Here is a 22,288-nt window from a genome sequence, read left to right as displayed (position 1 = left end):
AAGAACGAGAAAGAAAAGAGAGACAGAGAAAAAGCACTGGTTATTGTTATTAATAAATAAAGGAAGAATTATATTTAACTACTACAGCATACAACAGTCCTAAATTTTGGTCTCTCCCTCTCGCATGAGCTCTCTCGCGTACTGACTACAATCTTTAATCTCTGTCTTTCTCTAAAGACTGCGAATTGGCAGTCGTAAAAGTGTCATAATGCCTTGTTCAAACTCTCTGCTCTCTGATTTCGAATCCTACCGAAACCAACTTTGCCTTTCATCGGTTAGAGGTCGATAAATAAAGTATGAGTCACCTACTGGTGCTGACTTATCTGTTATCTATTTAACTACCTCTTTCTCTGTGGAGGATCCAAGGAGCGGCCCCCACCAATCCTTTCACCATTACTCTGTATTCAAGGAAAGGAAGATATTTCTCATACACCACACGCCGTCTTTCTGTCTCTCTCTCTCTCTCTCTCTCTCCTTCTCTAACCTTACTCTCTCAATCATTTTACGTCATCTCTTCCCTCTCACCACACTTCTCGTTCACTTCCTATAATCTTTCATACAATTCACACCACCTCTCTATTCTTCTTACCCTTTCCTTTTCTCTCCTCTCTCTCTCGTTCGTATTACATCATCTCTTCTCCTCTCTCACCACTCCTCTGGTTCACTTTATACTCTCTCTCTCTCTCACATCTCAGACCATCTCTCTATTACATCTTCATCTCTTACATCTCACGGTATTCCTCTCACACAGTTCACCCTTTCTATCACTCGTCTTACACAACGGATCCCCTCTTTTCTAGGAAGGGTCGTTTTTCTTATTGTTGTTGTTTTACCTAACCAAAAAATGCTTACTTTCCTACCTGTTAACCTAACCCAACCTTAATTGAAAGGGCGTAGACATGAGTGTTTAAATTTTTATTTAGCTTATCGCTGTTCTTCGATTTTTTTTTTCTAAATTTATCTTTGTTGTTCTGAGAATATTATTGTTTTAACCCAACTCCACTAGAACTGAGTACAAAGAATACAAGAAGTCAGTAGATCAAAAGTTACAGAATTCGTATTGTTTTCCTCACCCGAAATCTCACAACACTGACGTGGTGTTAAACGAACTTAAACCTCAAGTTCTTGTTTACCGTATAATTACAATCAATTAGTATTATCTTTTTAAAATAAATATGGGCAATATATCGAACGTCTACACACACACACGAAAACTAAACTGGCCGAAACTTCGAAGTCACTATCAACACTATTCTTATTGAAGAATAATATATATTCAACAAAAAGTACTGAATAATCCTTCGGTTCAATGTAAAATTGTTTTTATTATAATTCAACTTAAAAAACAAACATTAATACAGACATATGTATAAGTGAGTATCTCTCTCTCTTTCTCTCTCTCTCTCTCTCTCTCTATATATATATATATATATATATATATATATATTGCCCTCCCCACCCTGTTTTCGTTCCCGTGGCATTGAATAAAAACAATGTAATTTACTTGTTATTGGACTAAGATCTGATCTTGTTTACAGACTGCAATGTGTTATATTTCTTCTGAGACCAGAATAATGTTTGGCAATATTACAAAAGCAAAGTTATCAAGGATCATATTAACAAGAAATAAATAAGTGGAAACGTTTTGCTGTTTGTTTTTTATGTTCTTTCTTTTAATCTTATTTACAACCTTTGCTATTTATACTAAGGAAACAAACAGTACACACAAATGACTTCGAATGTATGGTGCTCTCTGAAGGACATGTAACGATTATAAACGAACATATGTCTCTCAATGACGATATACATCTACAGAAATGGTGTGGAATTTGTACGGTATTCTTCGGGGTTTTACCTAAAAACCTTAAAACCAAAAGTAAGGAACGTAACATTTGGTAAGAAATATATTCTTGCTGAAATTAATAATAAAAGATATTGTTTGTTCGAAGTAATCTCTCTCTCTCTCTCTCTCTCTCTCTCTGGTGCATAATATTTAACTAAATGTCCTGTATACACGTACAGCTCGTCCTTTTGTTATCGTAAAACAAACAAAAAATATAAAACCAAAACATTAAATTTTGTTTGTGTAAAAAGAAAATAGATATTCGTTATCATTCGGATGTTTCTCTTCGAAGAGAAACGTATACTCCCTGCTTCTGGAAAACTTAAACAATACTAAGACTCTTATACTCCTATGTAATACGTTGGCATGAAAGAGTAAGTTTTTTTTTTTTCTCTATTTTAACGAAAACTCTGCAATTTCCATTAGTTTACGTAATGCTGAGCCCTGGGGCAAACAACGAGAGCTAAAAGCAAAAGTGGGAGTAACACCTGGCCCAGGTAATAGGGAACCAGAAGTAACGTAATTAGCGAAAGTTCCGATATTCGTATCCGAAGGGGCAACGAGGCGGCCTCTGTAGTGTTATGCAGCCTGCTAGAAATAGCAGCCAAATCTCCTTCAAAATTCACCTTATCGACCTATAAAATAAGGACACGTTGGATAATTGTTCTACTGCCAAAATAACATAGACGGGATGATCACGGATCATAAGTCTGCTCGATCAAGGCTGACTTGGGGCTAAACTACAGCAATGGAAGTCCTGTAGCTATAGACAATGAATAGATATAGTTTATTCCATTTAGTTGAGAGGGCGCTCTATAAAACGATGAGTCTTTCTTTATCTCCTTCTATTGTGAATTTCAATACCTTCTTTAAGTTTTGTTCCTGATCAAAATGTTCATTCCACCGCATCAAAAAAAGGAAAAGAGGACAAGCTAACTAGGGGTCTTTTATGCAATCGCTCGACCTACTCGAAATAGCAGTCAAATCTCCTTCAAATCACACCGTACCACAGTTCTCTTTTATGATTTTGCGATGCACAGGTAAACATCATCATTTATCGTCCACTTTTCCGGACGGAATTTGTTGAGACGGATTTTCTACAGCCAGATACCCTTTCTCTCATCAGCCCTCAACTGTTTCCAAGTAAAGTAATATTTCCCCCATGACCAAAGAACATGTTCTTGCCGAATAATGGAAGTGAATGACATTGCCTGTATGACTGACAATCATGTACAACTATTACACAATGTCAGGACAAATAGACACAATCACATGCTTACTCTCACACACACACATACACACACACTCTCTCTCTCCCTCTCTTACTCGGTGACCCAGCAACAAAATTTGCTTAGGAGGTGCAAACCCAAGTCCAAGTTTTTTTTATGAAAAATGTTGATTTTTTTCAATGTTAACATTAAAACAAATGCAAGTATAATAAAAATAATTTTTATTATTATGAGAGTCAGCTAAAATGTTCATAGGCTGAGCAAGACATTCTCATGGAATGTGACCAAAAGAAGTTAATTTTCTTACATAGTTCCTCTTACTGTCCACACACTTTTATAAGTAGTTGCAATGCTTGGATCGCACTGGTGAAGAAGCTATTCTGTTGGTCAAAATGGTCATCAACAGCACATAAGACGTCATCATCACAGTTATACTGGTGCCCAGCGGAGTGTTTTTCTCTGTTGGGAAACAGATGATAACCAGTTGGAACCAAGTCACTAACATAGGGAGGATGATCAACCAGTTCAAAGCCAGTCACACACAGCAGCCATTGAAACCAAGGACTTGTGTGCTGAAGCATTGTCCTAATGAAACAAGACCCCATTCATCAGTTTTTCTGGGTGTTTGGTCTTGATAGCCTTTCATAACTGCCTTAGCAAGTTGGCATTGAACTTTCCATTGATGGTGTGATCATTTTGAAGATAGTCAATGAACACAAGATTTTTTTGCATTAACGTATAGTATATGTAAAAATGTGACGTATATCTTGCATATTAAAATGTTTAATTTTGGAAATATATCAAGCAGAGAAAACATAAGTAGTAAAAATATAAATTCCAAGTTTTTCAAAATGTGGGAAACTAACAAAAAAGGAAGAAAATAACAGCACTTGTGTTTCAAAGGTACAATGAGAAGGCTCGGGAGGACAGAAGGGAAGAAAGATAGGAGGAAAGTGAAAAGGTAAAGTTGGGGTCTGAAGTGATTGCTAGGCAGGAGATGAAACAAAATACATGTCTTACTTATGCACTGGTCAAGCAGAAAAAAAGATGAGTGATAAAAAATTGGATGGTCTTTTGATGCCAAAAAGTGAAGAAAAAGAGACAGAGTGGAGTAGAGAAGGTTGTGTGGAGGCATGTGGCCTAGTGGTTAGAGCAGCGGACTTGCGGTCGAGGGATCGTGCATTCGAATCTCAGACCGGACGATGTGTGTGTTTATGAGTGAAACACCTAAGCTCCACACAGCTCCCGCAGAAGGTAATGGCGAAACTTCTGCTGACTCTTTCGCCACAACTTTCTCTCACTCTTTCCTCCTGCATCTTGCAGCTCACCTGCGATGGACCGGCGTCCCGTCCAGGTGGGGAAACTATACGCCAAGAAACCAGGAAACCGGCCCTTATGAGCCAGGCATGGCTCAAGAAGGAACAAACAGCAAAAGAGAAGGTTGTGGAAGAGCACATACAAAGAAAGAGGGAGTGCAGAGAAAAAAAGGGAATAAAGATAGACAGTAGGTAGTTGACAAAGATGGCTAGAGGAAGAAATGGAAGACAGTAAAGAGAGAAAGGCAGCAGATAGAATTAGATGGAGAAGGTTTTGCATACTAGAGGGGAGAGGAGAAGAATAGATAACTAGATAGAAAAGAGAGAAAGTCTTGCACCAAATATTGAACACTGTGTGGGGTACCACTGAGTAGGAACAGAAGTGAGTGTGTGACATTACATTGACTAACAACCATAAAATGTTGCACAGAAAGTCAACACACATACATATATATGTGTATATATATATATAAAATGATGAAGGAAATTATGTATACAGTGCTCAAGTGCACTACAACAAAAAAGGCCATCAAGTATACTGTTGGCAGAAACATTAGCATGCTGGGCGAAATGCTTAGCAGTATTTCATCTGCCATTACGTTCTGAGTTCAAATTCTGCCGAGGTCGACTTTGCCTTTCATCCTTTCAGGGTCGATAAATTAAGTACCAGTTACGCACTGGGGTCGATGTAATCGACTTAATCCGTTTGTCTGTCCTTGTTTATCCCCTTGTGGGTAGTAAAGAAATAGGTGTACTGTTGGCGGATTTCGAGAAGCATGGAAGTTTTGAAGGATGTATTGTCTCAACAGCTAACAACTGATGCAGGTAGTTTATTCCATGCTTCAGTAATTCTGAGCATGGAAAAATGTTTCTGGAAGTCGTGGGTGCTGTGTTGTTTTTTTGATTTTATAAACATGTCCACGAGTGTTTGTCATATGGAATTCAAAAAGGTGCGCAAGGTTGTTGTTGGAAAGATGGTGTATAATCTTGTGGGTGTCAACCAAGTCAGTTGCCAGACATCTGAGCTTCAATTTATCCATGCCCAGGGAGGTAAGACGTTCAGAGTATGGTAGATGTCTGACAGCAGGTATTCATTTTGTTGCATGTTTCTGAACAGTTTCCAGGAGATTTATATTCTGAGCAAGATAGGGGTTCCAGATTGGTGATGCAAATTCCAAGTGTGGATGTACCATTGTCATATACAATTTAAAATAGATAGCTGGAGATCAGCTGACAAAGGTCTTACTGAGTGATGCTAGCACCCATCAGCTTTCTTGACAATCTTAGAGATGTGGTTTGTCCAACGCAGATCCTTGTTTACAATAATGCCCAGATCATGTCCATTAGAAGACTTCTTGAGATTGGTGTTGCTGAGAGAGATGTAAAGGCTGGATTTTTCCTCCCAAAACGCATGGTGATGCACTTGTCCACAGTTAGAATTGCCAGTCAGAGGTCCATTGCTGCATTGTATCCAGGTCTGCTTACAGGAAAGATCTATAGTGCATAGGATTGGTTCTTTTTATTTCAAGGTACTGCTTGGTGTCACCTGCATATTTCAGCACTGTAACATTCCTCAAATTGGCATCTATATCATTAATATATGCAACAAACAGCAGGGGTCCAAGAATGGATCCCTATGGTACACCAGAAATCATCTCGTAGAGTGAAGAATGATATCCTAGAACTGTAACTACTTCTTTCTGACCGAGAATGAAGGACTTCAGCCAGTTATAGTGATCATCTTTCACACCTGTTACAGATAGTTTTACCATGAGTCGTTTGTGTGGCACAGTGTTGAAGGCTTTAGCCTAGCACTAGGCTTACAGAGAATAAGTCCTGGGGTTGATTTGTTCGACTAAAGGCAGTGTTCCAGCATGGCTGCCGTCAAATGGCTGAAATGTAAAAGAGAATGAAAGAGAACACACACACACACACAGTGAAACAAACAAACTGATAAAAAAATTGCACAGGAGGTAGCAATTTGAAAAATCACATAGAAGTGATGGAGGAGGGTGGCAGTGGTGTAAGATGTGTGTTTTGGTATTGGCTGGTGTTGCTTGAACAAATTACATGTTTTGTCCCAGGAAATTACAGTAACTGCATGTGTATAGTCCCTTGCATTGAGAAAACTGGCATATTTTGGAGTATCATGCCTTTATAGATTTTATTTTATTTACAGTCGGCAGATTCAACACGGAGCTGTGAGGTATACATTCAAATCAAAGATGAACAGGGGGGGAGAAAGGTGTGACAATAGTAGTGGTCATGGTTGTATCAGTAGAATATTATGGCAATGATGATGATGATGAGTCAGTTGTAGTATTCAGAGAAAATGAAGAATGTGGATAGCTGGATAGTGAAGGGCTTTTCATTGTGGAATTTAATAGGTCATCAAATAAGCTAGTTTTGAGGAATGGCTGTACTGCTAGTCATACTGTTAGTTCAATAGTATATCTTTCTAGAGAATTCCCTTGGGAATTTTATGACCAGCTTCATCAGTAAACATTCTGGGCTCTTTTTTTTATATTTATTTTTGTCCTTTGCTCTTGTTTTGAGAAGAAACCTAACTTCAAGCAACTTTTTACAAATCAATTTTTAGAAAATATTTTCTAAACCTGACAAAGTATGTAGCGGGGTATGAATTTTGATTTTGCACCTCAGAAAAATTTTAAGGGTTGCAAGTGCACCACCTGCACCCTCCGTTTTCCAGACCAAAAAGTGTTTTGTGACATATTAGGAGGTCACTGTAATTCATTCAAATGAAAAAAAAAAATTTTTTATTCCAATGATTCCGGGAGGCGGGGGTTCAATTCCCCTCACCCTTTTTCTCCGAACAAAAATAAGTTTGCAGCACATTAGGAGGTCAGGGTACTTGATTCCATACAAAAATCCAAGGGTGTACACGTATAAATTTTGATACTTGGTTGTTAATTATCATGGGAGACATTCAACATCCAAGTACCAATCTCAAAATCCTAGCTGTCCCAAACAGAGCATTGTTTTGGGCTTGTTCTGCTCTCATGTCAATTCCGATTTCTTTGACATATTTCTCAAACTTGACTGTTAGTTTTCCGAATGCCCCTAAACTACTGGCCCCTTCTACATTTTAGCAAATAATGGATGCAATGCTGCAGCAGCAAGTAAAAATATTTTAAAATTCTGGCGTCGATACATTCAACTAAAAATTCTTCAAGGTTTTACCCAGCATGGCCACAGTCTAATAAATGCAACAAGTAAAAAAAATTCTACCGTCGATATGTTCAACTAAAAATTATTCAAGGCAGTGCCCCAGCATGGCCACTGTCTAATGACTGAAACCGGCAAAAGGTGAAAAAAATATATATATATAAACATGGGGTTTTTGTCCACTTTTACACTTTAACTATAGGGCCTTTGTCCGAGAGGCTTTTGTCCTACACTCGAAGTGAGTGCTAGGCAGGAGATGAGACAAAATATGTCTTACCTATGCACTACTAGTCAAGTAGAAAAAAGATGAGTGATGAAAAATTGGATGGTCTTTTGGTACCAAAAAGTGAAGAAAGAGAGACAGAGTGGAGCAGAGACGGTTGGGGAAGACAAGCAGGAAGAAAGAGAGAGTGTGGAGGAAAAAGAGAATAAAGATAGATGGTACATAGTTGACAGAGGAAGAAATGGAAGATAGTAAAGAGAGAAAGGCAGCAAATAGGTAGAGAGACAGATTGAAATAGATGGGGAAAGTTCTGTGCACAAGAGGAGAGTGGAGAAGGATAGAGAAACGGATAAAAAAAGTGAGAAAATCATGCACCAAATATTGAACATTGTGTGGGGTGCTACAGAGTGGGAACAGAAGTGGGGTGAGTGACATTAAGTTGACTAATAACCATAAAATGTTGCACAGAAAGTCGACATATATATATATATATATATATGTATATATATATAGAACACCTAGCATTGTAGGTGTTCTGACACCTGTCATATCTAGTGACAATTATAGTTTTCCTTTTTGGTGATTCATTGCTAAACCGCTGCCTAATTTAATTATACATATATACTACATATATTCTTCTACTCTTTTACTTGTTTCAGTCATTTGCCTGCAGCCATGCTGGAGCACCACCTTAACCCTTTAGTGTTCAGATTATTCTGTCAAATGTAATGTTTGTTTATTTATATTGTTTTAAATTAATCATGCATTATCTTGTAGAGATGCCTATGATGTGATTGTTTAGTCTTAGAATGGACATAGTAGGGTGGAGGTGAGAGGCCAGATCTGACCAGTTTCAACATAAAACAGGTTAAATATTTTGGCCAGATATGGCCGGTTTGAATGCTAAAGGGTTAAAGGGTTTTAGTTGAAGAAATTGACCCCAGGACTTATTCTTTGTAAGCCTAGTAATTATTCTGTCAGTCTCTTTTGCTGAACAGCTAAGTTACGAGAGATATAACCACGCCAGCATCGGTTGTCATGTGATGGTGGGGGGACAAACACACACACACACACACATAGTTATGGTATATTCTTGTTGACTCCAATTTTTTCAGTCGTGAAGAAAAAGCTGAAGAAACTAGATATGAAAAAAATGTGATTGGGAAAATGAGGTTCTAGATCAGAACAAGTAGAGAGAAGCTGTTAGGACTGGTTGCAAATGCCTAAGAGGAAAATCTGATTCAGCACTCTGAACTTAAAAGGATCTGTCACAAAGGAACAATTGATACTGTAATCAACATTGAACATTGGATATGTATTATGTGTGACAGTGTTCTGTTGTCAAAAGCAGGATACATGAATCATATGAAGTCACATGAAAATCGAAATGCCCAGAGAGGAAGTGATCTTGGACACCAACTGCCTCTTACAATGTGTGTCATACATCAAAAAACTTGTAAGACAATATCTGGACTTAAAAGACATATGCTAGTTCACAAAAACATTCCTTCAGAATCAGATTGGTTTAGAAGGAAATTTCTTACCACACAGCCACACCTGCACCTATCAAAGAAAAAAAGGACAAACTAACCAGGTATTTTCTATACATTTGCTCAACCTACACGAAATAGCAGCCAAATCTATGAAAAATCACATTGTACTACAAATGGTTCTCACTCTTTTTGACTTTATGGTGCACAGGGGAAACACGCAAAATATTATTGGTATGCTTCAGATGGGCAGTTTCAAAAAAAAAGTTTTTAAAGTTGAAGATATAGAGGAAAATTATAAAGTCAACATTCGTTTACCTAATTTTATTAATTAAATTTATGAATAAATATGAATAAAACATATTTCAAGATATTCAGGCCTCAATTTTTGGATGTGGTCAAGACTTTGCCTAAAGATGTAGTCTACTACAATCACAAGGAGAAAAGGAGTGAAGATGTCTGCCCAAAGGATTCCTGCTGTTGTTGGGAACTCTTTAGCTGGATATGGCAATGTTTTTGTGCAAAGCTTGATGAATTTTTGTACTTGATGGTGATGGCTTTGATAATCTCATCATGGTATATCATAGTCCTCTTTCTCTTTAAGAATTATAATCTGGAATACCTATTTCTTTAGTACCCACAAGGGGCTAAACACAGAGGGGACAAACAAGGACAGACAGACGGATTAAGTCGATTATATTGACCCTGGTGCGTAACTGGTACTTAATTTATTGACCCCCGAAAGGATGAAAGGCAAAATCGACCTCGGCGGAATTTGTACTCAGAACGTAACGGCAGACAAAATACAGCTACGCATTTCGCCCAGCATGCTAACGTTTCTGCCAGCTCGCCGCCTTGTAATCTGGAATACCATAGTTCTCTTACTCTTTGTGATTGTAGTAGATTATATCCTTAGATAAACTCCTGGCTTAATCCATGACAAAGGCTTTACCATCAAGGTATCAGCAGATTTTGTCTCTCTGACCTTGATTGAGATAATGATCATGCCCACGCAGCTCAACTGTGAGATGTGTTAAGACTTGTTAACATCTTTCAGGAAAGCTGCAGCTAAAGACAGTTTGATTCTTAATTCAAAGAAGGCTGAATACATGACCATCAATGAAAAGGAAAGCCACCTGTTCCAACCATGTCACACAACTCAAAATAATCATTGACTTCAAGTAAGTTGGGTCCTACATTGCTGACAATAAGTAAAGCTTCTTTACATACAAGAGACTAGCCTGGAGTGCTTGTAATACACTTCAAGACATCTGTCAATCAAATACTTCACAGTCAACAAAACCTTTCTTCAGGGCATGAGTAGGGAGCATTCTTCTCCAAGATCACCTTGATGATACATACACCAGACTTCTCATGGCGGTTCAGAACAGCTCCTGGTAGGAGCAAAAGACCAAAGAGGAGATTTATGGACACAACTCACCCATAGGCACAGGAGTGGCTGTGTGGTAAGTAGCTTGCTAACCAACCACATGGTTCCGGGTTCAGTCCCACTGCATGGCATCTTGGGCAAGTGTCTTCTGCTATAGCCCCGGGCCGACCAATGCCTTGTGAGTGGATTTGGTAGATGGAAACTGAAAGAAGCCTGTCGTATGTATGTATATATGTATGTGTGTGTGTGTTTGTGTATCTGTGTTTGTCCCCCTAGCATTGCCTGACAACCGATGCTGGTGTGTTTACGTCCCCGTCACTTAGCGGTTCGGCAAAAGAGACCGATAGAATAAGTACTGGGCTTACAAAGAGTAAGTTCCGGGGTCGATTTGCTCGACTAAAGGTGGTGCTCCAGCATGGCTGCAGTCAAATGACTGAAACAAGTAAAAGAATAGATATAAAATCCTTCCTGAACCATATAGATTCAAAGGGCCAGTTTCCATGGATAGAACACCAGTCCATCACAGAATTACACATCTTTTGCCAGCTGAATGGACTGGAACATGAAATGAAGTGTATTGCTCAAGACCACAACACATCACTCAGTGGCAGAATCAAAACCACAATCTTATGATCATGAGTCCAATATCCTAACCACTTAGCCATGCATTTCCACTGTTATTACTCAAGACAGAGCAGGTTCTGCTGGACACTACTATCATGCAAACAACACACCATATCAAATATTGTAATTGGAAACTTTCATCCTCTAAAAGAGGAAGGAAACTACTCGACTACATTGATGTTATTGGCAGAAATAAGGCAGCAAGCTGGCAGAAATGTCAGCACGCCGGGCGAAATGCTTAGTGGTATTTCATCGGCCGCTACGTTCTGAATTCAAATTCCGCCGAGGTCAACTTTGCCTTTCATCCTTTCGGGGTCAATAAATTAAGTACCAGTTACACACTGGGATTGATGTAATCGACTTAATACCTTTGTCTGTCCTTGTTTGTCCTCTCTGTGTTTAGCCCCTTGTGGGTAGTAAAGAAATTGGTATTTCATCGGCCGCTACATTCTGAGTTCAAATTCCGCCGAGGTTGACTTTGCCTTTCATCCTTTCGGGGTCAATAAATTAAGTACCAGTTACACACTGGGATTGATGTAATCGACTTAATACCTTTGTCTGTCCTTGTTTGTCTCCTCTATGTTTAGCCCCTTGTGGGCAATAAAGAAATATAAAACACTATAAAACTCAGGATCTATCAAAACTATTGGTAAACAGAGATTCAAGAAAAGAAGTGAAGCCTTCTAAGTAATGTTATTATACCCTTTTCTCCTGGAATTGTATTTGCTTCTGACCTTGTACTCTCCCTTCGAAAAATTCTTGGGACTGGTCCTGCTGCCCTTATTTTCTTTGAGATTTCAGCTTCCCTATCTCAGCACATATTCACTGTGTGCCCTAAGTAGGCATGCTCCTTGGTAATACAGAGTCCAAAATATAGTGTTGTTACATTATGAACCAAGAACAAGTTGAAAAATGATAAGAATTGACCTATATTTTCACTTCATAAACTGACATAATTTGTCACATGTTAGGATATTCGGGTTTTTTTAAATATGTAGAGGAAGGAGAGAGTTTGTATCTCTTATCTTACCAAATTCAAACCAAAGTATTCTCTTCGCTGAAAAGTAAGAAAGGGAATAAAGAACATGCAGTAAGTTTAGTAAACTCCTTCAGTGGTACACTCAAAATCGCAGTTTCATGAAGAGGGACACTCTAACCAGTTGCTTGAGATGCTAGAAATAGCAGCAAAACCACCCTTAAAATCATGTTTAGTTGACCATTTAGAAAAAAAGCAAAGACATAGTGGTTAATATAGACATAGATACATGATGTCTGTAAAGAAAAAAGTGTTGAAAATGTTTTCAGATATGATTGTGTGGGTGAAGAGTTTGCTTCATAGCTATGTTGTTGAGGGTCTGAGTCTACAACGCAACACTTTGTTAAGTGACTTCTGCCACGAACTCCTGTTGACAAATCTCAGTCACCTCATGACTTATCCTTTGAATGTGGTAGGTGGAAACTGTGTGGAAGTCTGCCATATATCAGTAAAGGGTATAAGGAAAATGAAAAACTGATGAAATTCACTCTTGATCACTTTTGATTGGGCTATTTGAAACATCAGAACAATGCTATTGTTCACTATGTAAAATACATACATACATATATATATATATATATATATATACATACATACATACATATATATGTATGAATTTTTTGCATAATCTGATTAAAAAAACCAAGGCTGTATAGATATTAGATAGAGCATTTATAGATAGAAGGTATATATACATATATATCATAGACTGTCCCATCGTCAGATGACGTATAAGGGTTCTCTTTCTCTTTTACTTTTACTTGTTTCAGTCATTTGACTGCGGCCATGCTGGAGCACTGCCTTTGGTTGAGCAAATCGACCCCCAGGACTTATTCTTTGTAAGCCTAGTACTTATTCTATTGCTCTCTTTTGCCGAACTGCTAAGTTATGGGGACGTAAACACACCAGCATCAGTTGTCAAGCAATGTTGGGGGGACAAACACACATATATATATATATATACATATATATGACGGGCTTCTTTCAGTTTCCGTCTACCAAATCCACTCACAAGGCTTTGGTCAGCCCGAGGCTATAGTAGAAGACACTTGCCCAAGGTGCCATGCAGTGGGACTGAACCCAGAACCATGTGGCTGGTAAGCAAGCTACTTACCACACAGCCACTCCTGCACCTATAATGGTTAATGTAGACATAAATACATGATGTCTGTAAAGAAAATGATTATAAATGATTATCTGTGTGGTTGCAAAATAAATGCAAGGTAAATCACAAGAAAACAAACTGTAGAAAGCGGAATCCCAAGGTTTTCTGCGATTTTATGCTGACCTAGTACGCCTTCAGATTGACCCACAATATGGCCTCTTTGAAATTCGGACAGTTCCAAAGCTTCTTATGTATGTGGCATGGTTAAACAGTTACATATAGAACCTTAAACATAACAATGTCATTTAATAAAAAAAAATATAAACCTCTGCAAGTTAAAAATAAACATAAAACAATGTTTTATGGAGTGTCTATTTACTTCTGTCATGTCTGTGTATATTTGAAAAAGGAAAAGAATTGCTTCACTAGTAGTGCTAATCGAATTAATTTTCTAATAATATAATATAATTTTACAGTTTGGCTTGTAGAACTAGATCTACAAGCCAAACTGTGAAATTATATTATATTATTAGAAGAAAATTAAATTGATTAGAACTACCGGTGTAGTCACTCTTTTCCTTTTTCAAATATATCTAACTGTACCAAGGATTTCACCCCCCCCCTCTCTCTCTGTTTTTTTGTTTTTTTTTAACTGCAACTTCAGGCTGTTCAACAACACACATACATTAAGTATGTTATATAGAATAAGATTTTACTCTAGAGCTGTTTCTATTGCACAATTCAAAATTTTATATATATATATTATGTACGTATATATTTATATTTGTATTTATATATGTATGTATATATTTTATGTATGTATTTATATATATTTATATTTTAGAGAGACTTAGTAATTTTAATATTTCTATTATATTTATATATATATATATATATAATATATATATATATATTTTTATATATGTATATATATTTGTATTTATATATGTATATTATTATATGTATATAATTTATGTATGTGTGTGTGTGTTCGTGTATATATAGGTATATATATGTATATATATATTTGTATTTATATGTATATGTGTGTGTGTGTGACAGTAAGTGAAAACGTATCTGCTCTTTTGCCAAAACTTTCATCAGGTTGGCTGCACTGCCTTCAGCATCCATGTGTTAAAAGGTGGTACTCTTTTGGTTACATAACCGAGGTTGACCTTGATCACTCCAGTTTTCTTTCTTTGTGTTACAAACTAAACATATCCACTCTGCTGGCAATGTGCACCAAGGAATAACAGAGATCAAAGATCTGATTTCTCTGGTCTGAAGGCGTGTCAGAGGCTAAAATTCATTGCAGGCTCTTAGTACAATGGGGAGGCAGTGCTCTGACATGTAGAACTGTTTACAAACAGATAGTGAATTTTTTTTTTAAATGGCTGGATAAGGATGAAGCATGAAGATGAAGCAGGACACCCATTAGCCTCTACCACTGATATGAGGATTCAGTAAGCTTGGAAGATGATTTTGGTGAACCAACAAGTAACCATCAATGTGGTTAGGCATAAGAGGTGTCAGATGTGGTGTGCAAGAGAGACGAATGTGCTGGTATGGTCATGTGATGTGTATGGACGAGGACAGCAGTGCCTATCTCTAACTGTAGAGGGAACCTGTGGTAGAGGTAGACCCAGGAAGATATGGGACAAGGTGGTGAAGCATGATCTTTGAACTTTGGACCTCATGGAGGCAATGACTAGTGATCAGGACCTTTGGTGATATGTTGTACTTCAGAGAACCCATTAAGCCAAATGGAATCATAGTTGTGGCTGATGCTGGGGTCACATTACTGGCATGTAAAAAGCACCTTTTGAGCATTAGGCCTCACAGAGGAAAAGTTGCTGAGCTCCTTTCAAGTGTTCAGATACTGGTGTCTTTCATCCTCTAAAAGTTCTCTGTAAATTTATCATGGTTCTGGATATGAAATTATCCATGGCAAGCTTTGCTTCCATAAAGTTTGTGCAAGATGGTCGCCAAGAGATTTTACCAAAGCACTGTCAATACTTATGCAGAGGGGACAAACAAGGGCTGACAAACGGATTAAGTCAATTATATTGACCGCAGTGCGTAACGGGTACTTAATTTATCGACCCCGAAAGGATGAAAGGCAAAGTCGACCTCGGCGGAATTTGAACTCAGAACGTAGCGGCAGACGAAATACTGCTAAGCATTTCGCCTGGCGTGCTAACGTTTCTGCCAGCTCGCCGACAATCATGAATTTTTTATACTCTTTTGATAACAACCCACTTGAGACACCCTTGGTTGTATGACACAAATCTTGTTTAGTGATCTAAATTGAAACTTCCCCTTAAAATATCGAGTTAATTTTTCCGATATCAACCCCTCTGAGACCGTTCCTGGTTCTATGTTACAAACTTCCTGCTTTTTAAAGTGACCTATATGAAACTTCTCCATAAAAATTTCATGTTAATTTATGTTCCAAACACCAGCTTAATAATGACAAAATTAGTTCACTAAATACTTCATTATTTTTCAAACTAATTGAAACAAAGGCAGTGTATTTCAACAGAGATTTGATAACAAAAGGGTTAATTAATATTTCAAAACCCATCTTAATAATGGTATAGTTATTTTATTAAATTCTTCGTTATTTCTAAAATTAACTGAAACAACAAAGGCAATGTATTTCAGCAGAAATATGATAACATGTGGGTTAAATATTTAAACATGGTCCACAAATTACATGTATCTGATTGGCCAAAACAACACACATGGCAACACAATGATACCAAAATGTCACCTGTTGTATGTTAACCAGGAAAAGGTTGCTAAAGAATATGCTATCACAGTGAAAATACTAATTTGAAAACAAAAAACAAAAAAGGCAAAATAAAACTACACTAAAAGGAATTATTTAATATATCGAAACAATTCTTGCAACAGAGCAGACTCTAATAAAGGTACCAAGGTGGAATTTGAACTTAGAATGTAAAGTGCTGTAACCAATCCACTACACTCTTGGAGTGGTTGGCATTAGGAAGGGCATCCAGCTGTAGAAACTCTGCCAGATGATCAAGATTGGAGTCTGGTGCAGCCATCTGGTTCGCCAGTCCTCAGTCAAATCGTCCAACCCATGCTAGCATGGAAAGCGGATGTTAAACGATGATGATGATTTATACACCAAGAAGACTTTGGAGGACCAAAAATGTGAAATGCAGCAGCATTTGGAAAGATTGGAGTCTGGTGCATTTGGAAAGATAGTGGCAATGTTTGAGTATTTACACTACATGTTTACACTATATACTACATTAACTTGTATGCTGGAAAATAATGTGTGTATGTATGAACCAATGAAAGAAACCTCTACATAGTTGCTAGACCTGTAAGAAATTTCAGCTAAATCTCTTTCAAATTGCATCCCTCTGTCTTATATATGAACTTACCATATTTCCAGGCATACAAGTTGAACTTTACAAATCAAAATTTAGGCATAGGAGTGGCTGTGTGGTAAGTAGCTTGCTTACTAATCACATGGTTCCAGGTTCAGTCCCACTGCATGGCACCTTGGGCAAGTGTTTTCTACTATGGCCTTGGGCCAACCAAAGCCTTGTGAGTGGATTTGGTAGACGGAAACTGAAAGAAGCCTGTTGTATATATGTATATGTATGTGTGTGTGTGTATATGTTTGTGTGTCTGTATTTGTCCTCCCAACATCGCTTGACAACCGATGCTGGTGTGTTTACGCCCCCGTAACTTAGCGGTTTGGCAAAAGAGACCGATAGAATAAGTACTAGGCTTACAAAGAATAAGTCCAGGGTTCGATTTGCTCGACTAAAGGTGGTGCTCCAGCATGGCCACAGTCAAATGACTGAAACAAGTAAAAGAGTGAAGAGTAAAAGAGTGAAGAGTAAAAGAGCCAAAAAAAAAAAAAAGACAGGGTGACTTATATACCAAGATGACTTTGGAGGACCAAAGATTCCATGTGAACTGCAGCAGGATTTGGAAAGATAGTGACAATGTTAGAACATATACACTGCATATTTACACTGTATGCTACATTGACTTGTATGCTGCAAAAATACAATGATTCTACTTTTTCCAAATAAAAGTTGGAAACAAGAATTGTTTGTTTTTACTGGTGGCCATTAAAAATTTTGAAGATAAAAGGTATTTTTTTTTAGTTGCTGTCCTTGCTTTTGTTTGGTTTAACCCTTTTGATACCAACCCGGCCAAAACCGGCTCTGGCTCTGTAGTACAAATGTCTTGTTTTCATAAGTTTTGAATTAAAATCTTCCACCAAACCTTAGTCACATTTTATTTTCCTAACACTAGCTTAATTATAACTAAATTATTTTTACTAAATTCTTTGTTATATTTAAAATAATTGAAAGAAACACAGAGCATCTCAAAATAAATACAGTAACGAAAGGGTTAATCAAGCATTGTCCACTAACATTTACCTTTCTTCAAAACAGGGGTAGCCTTGATTAATTAAAGTTATTGTGTTTGTAATAATAAATATGTGAGTTAAAGTGGCAAGCTGGTGGAATCGTTAGCATACTGTGCAAAATGCTTAGCTGTATTTTGTCCATCTTTACATTCTAAGTTCAAATTCTGCTGAAATCCACTTTGCCTTTTATCCTCTGGGGGTTGATGTAATCAACTTACCCCTTCCCTCAAATTGCAGGCCTTGTGACAAAATTTAAAACCAATATTAAATATGAGAATTAAGGCAGCAAGCTAGCAGAATCATTAGTGACGAGCTGACAGAATCGTTAGCATGCCGGGCGAAATGCTTAGCAGTATTTCGTCTGCCGTTACGTTCTAAGTTCAAATTCTGCCGAGGTCGACTTTGCCTTTCATCCTTTCAGGGTCGATAAATTAAGTACCAGTTACACACTGGGGTCGATCTAATTGACTTAATCCGTTTGTCTGTCCTTGTTTGTCCCCTGTGTGTTTAGCCCCTTGTGGGTAGTAAAGAAATAGGTATTTCGTCTGCCGTTACGTTCTGAGTTCAAATTCTGCCGAGGTCGACTTTGCCTTAAGTACCAGTTACACACTGGGGTCAATGTAATCAACTTAACCCCTTTGTCTGTCCTTGTTTGTCCCCTCTATGTTTAGCCCCTTGTGGGCAATAAAGAAATAAGAATCATTAGCCTGCTAGGCAAAAATGCCTAGCAGTGTTTTGTCCAACTCTGTGTTCTGAGTTCAAATTCTGCCAGGATTGACTTTGCCTTTCATCCTTTTGAGGTCAATAAAATAAGTATCATTTGAACACCGGGGTCAATGTAATTGGCTATCCCCTGAAATTGCTGGCCTTGTGCCAAAATGTTAAATGTGTGAGTAAGTGCTTCTTCACTTAGACTAATGTTTATACAAAAACAAAAGAATTTTTTTTAAAATAGCGAAAAATTAAAAGTAACAACAAGTTTACTATCTGCATACATTTTCTACAGTATCTTTATCCCTACCCACACCCCTATTTTCCACTCTTGAATTCAGATATATTCAGTTCTGGCACATTGATCGAGTATTGAGCTTTTTTGAACCAATGTTTTATACATTCAACTGACTAACTCTTAAAAATAAAATCAATATTCACAGTTTGATCTGAAACTTCTAAATTTATTTCTGAAACAAAATCTTCTCTGAAATTTGTAGCACAATTATTTATCGATTATTTACGTAAGCATACAAACCTCTTAGTAGTTACCTGAATTATTAGAAATAGTAATCAAATCTCCTCAAATAACACCCCTACCACCTTCAAAAAAGGAAGGTCTCATTGGACTATGTAGTCACAAATACACAAAAATATAAAATTAGATAGGGTGATCAGAGTTCTAATACCTACAAAAATAGAACTGTTTGATCAAGGCTGATTTGAGATTAAGAACAAATTAATTAAGAACTTCCATAAGCAAAAAGATTTTGTTGATGTTATTGTTGTAGCTGTTGTTTGTGTCCTGGGTATGACTTTAAACTGCATCTGGTAGTGGAGCCCTTGTTTGGGAGTTCTAGGGTCTTGAAGTGGATGGAACCACCTCTGAGCCATTATTGTTTCTAGGTTTCAAGAGTACAACTGTATTCGTCTTTGCTTAGATAAAATGTCTAAATTGTGAAAGTTAAGTTCCCATGAAGGGGTCTTTCTAACTTCTAAGAATAGGAAATTTTATAAATATTACTTCATTTGTGTCTAATATCTATGGTTAAAATTTCATCAACAGCAAAAATATATGAATTGTCATGGGGGTTATGGGTCTTATGCATAGAATATAATTTCAAAATTTTGTAAAGATCCATTCAGTACTTTTGATCTAGTTTTGGATCATAAAAGAAATTACTAAAATTTGGGAGTTAAGGTCCCCATTAGGATGTCTTAAAATCCTCATGCGAATTGGAAACTTTGAGAATACTTCTTAATGTGTGTCAATTACCTATGGTTGAAATTTCATCAACATCGAAAATTTATGAATTTTCATGGGGGTTCTGCCCCCTTTAAGCCATCTGAAATTCAAACCAAACATGTGCGTATAAGTAACACACAAACACGCATAAAGACATTGACTTTGATATAATAGATATGAATATGCACATATACATACATGTATATGTGTGTGTGTGTGTATTATATATATATATATATATATATATATATATATAGTTCAGCAAAAAATTTAGATTCAAATGAATATGGTACTTAATTTAGATGCACCAGAATTTTGTATGGTGTTATCCATAAAAATCCGTAGGGTGATTATAATCAAAATAACCGGAGTCATTCTTGTTGCTTATTCTGAGTATATATATATATATACACAAAAAAAAAGATAAATTGATAGATACAACTGAGTGGGCAAACAAAAATATGAGACACTACCGAGTGTTTTTTTTTTTCTTTTGATAAGCCAGGTACTTATTCTATCAGTTTCTTCTTGTGAAACCAGTAAGTTATAGGGATGTATACAAATGAACAGCAGTTTTGGAGCAGTGATGAGGGAGAAACAAAGACACACACATGCACTTACATATCTACATACATATATATACGATTGATTTCTTTCAGTTTCCGTCTACAAAATCCACTGACAAGGCTTTGGTTGGTCTGAGGCTGTAGCAGAAGACACATGCGAAGTTACCACACAGCGGGACTAAACCAAGAACCGTGTGGTTGGGAAACAAACTGCTAACCACACAGCCATGAATTTATTTTTATTTTTTTTATTTGAAAAAAAAAATTCTTTGTGAGTCTTTTGGCTCTATTCAGTTATTCAGTCTTGTGAATAACTCTAGTTAAAAACAACACCCAGTTCTGTTAAGTTGGTATGATAGGTCAGTATTATAATGCTTCAGCTTTCATTAATGATGTAATTAGTCAGATCTATTATTATCTTTGAAAATAACCTTGACCTCCACCGAAATTATTTTACAGTTCAAGTCACAGCACTGACAGTTGTGACAAATCGGAGCACAGAAGGAACTCTTGACACGGTTTAACTGAGCCAGCAGCTGTCCTTTTTGTTTTTTTGTTTTTTGTTTTGATTACCCTTTATATGTTAAAACAGTGGCTTGTATAACATTTGTTTTGTTTTTGTTTTTTTTTTCTTTTACTCAATTGCTATCTGTATAGCGTTGTTAACAGTCAGATAGTGCTAGATAACTAATTTAAACACGCTGTATATGTAATCACCTTTGCCCAGCCAGTGGGCCAATGAGGAAGAATCTTTTATATATTGATGGTTTTCGTTCTGTTTGAGTTTGTGGAACACTGGAGATCAAATTATCATCACCGTTATCATCATCATCATCATCATCATCATTTGATGTCCATTCTCCATGATGGCATGGTTGGATGGCTTGACACAAACTGGCAAGACCAGGAGCCACACCAGGTGGTTCCATAATCTGTTTTGGCTTGGTTTCTACAGCTGTAGAAGAGTTTCTAACACTGGGTACTCTCTATGTGGTACCATCACCAGTGTCTTTTATGTGGCACCAGCACCAGTGCTTTTTACATGGCACAAGTACACCAAAGCTTTTTACATGGAGCCTTGGTTTTAGGATCTCAATTCTGTTGTGGTGGGCAGTAATAAAAATTAAAAAAACTTATGGATCTTCTTCACTCTCTGGTAGTGATACACACAGTGTGGTCCGATTGGACCACCATTGATCCATTCCAAAGTTTTGGTGGTCCATGGTAAAGTTCTAAAGACCAAGGAAGTAATTTCTTATTTTTTACATAAGATAAGTTTAAAAGAATAATTATCTTCAAAGAATATAGATGTATCTGATGTCTTTTATCTTTTTCTTGTTTCAGTCATTGGACTGTGGTCATGCTGGGGCACTGCCGCCAAAGTTTTAGTCAAACAAATTGACTTCATACTTATTTCATTTTTGGTACTTATTTTACTGGTCACTTTTACCAAACTGTTAAGTTACGGAAATGTAAACAAACCAACACTGGTTTCCAAGCAATGGTGGTAGACAAACACAACACAACCACAAAGACATACACCCACACACACACTTATATATGATGTGTCTTGTGTGTACAAATAGATGTAAAACTTAAGGTGGCGAGCTGGCAGAAATGTTAGCATGCTGGTATTTCATCTGTTGTTACGTTCTGAGTTCAAATTCCACTAAGGTCGATTTTGCCTTTCATCCTTTCGGGGTCGATAACTTAAGTACCAGTTACGCACTGGGATCGATGTAATCGACTTAATCTCTTTGTCTGTCCTTATTTATCCCCTCTATGTTTAGCCCCTTGTGTAGGCAATAAAGAAATAACAAACGTATATATTTGTGAGTCTGTGTTTGTCCCCCCAACATCGCTTGACAACCGATGCTGGTGTGTTTACGCCCCCGTAACT

At 37.2% G+C, this 22,288-nt stretch overlaps 1 protein-coding gene and 1 long non-coding RNA gene across 2 annotated transcripts in view; one reads left to right on the top strand and one right to left on the bottom strand.

The window, feature by feature from the left end:
* LOC115223435 (AN1-type zinc finger protein 5) overlaps positions 1-422 on the bottom strand; it is a 44,623-nt gene extending 44,201 nt beyond the window's left edge. The window contains exon 1 of the mRNA XM_036512504.1: positions 343-422. Within this exon, the coding sequence (XP_036368397.1) occupies positions 343-394 (52 nt within the window). The 5' untranslated portion in view covers positions 395-422. The remainder of the gene's footprint in view (positions 1-342) is intronic.
* The window catches only part of LOC118767625, a 22,065-nt gene extending 290 nt beyond the window's left edge, over positions 1-21,775 (top strand). The window contains exons 2-3 of the long non-coding RNA XR_005003546.1: positions 1,710-1,895; positions 21,733-21,775. This is a non-coding gene — a long non-coding RNA (uncharacterized LOC118767625). The remainder of the gene's footprint in view (positions 1-1,709; positions 1,896-21,732) is intronic.
* Positions 21,776-22,288: the final 513 nt, after the last annotated feature.

Source organism: Octopus sinensis, linkage group LG23 (genome assembly GCF_006345805.1).
Source record: "Octopus sinensis linkage group LG23, ASM634580v1, whole genome shotgun sequence".
NCBI classification, from domain to species: Eukaryota; Metazoa; Mollusca; class Cephalopoda; order Octopoda; family Octopodidae; genus Octopus; species Octopus sinensis.
The sequence above is the reverse complement of the archived record's forward strand: the minus strand, read 5'-3'. Positions and strand labels throughout refer to the sequence as shown.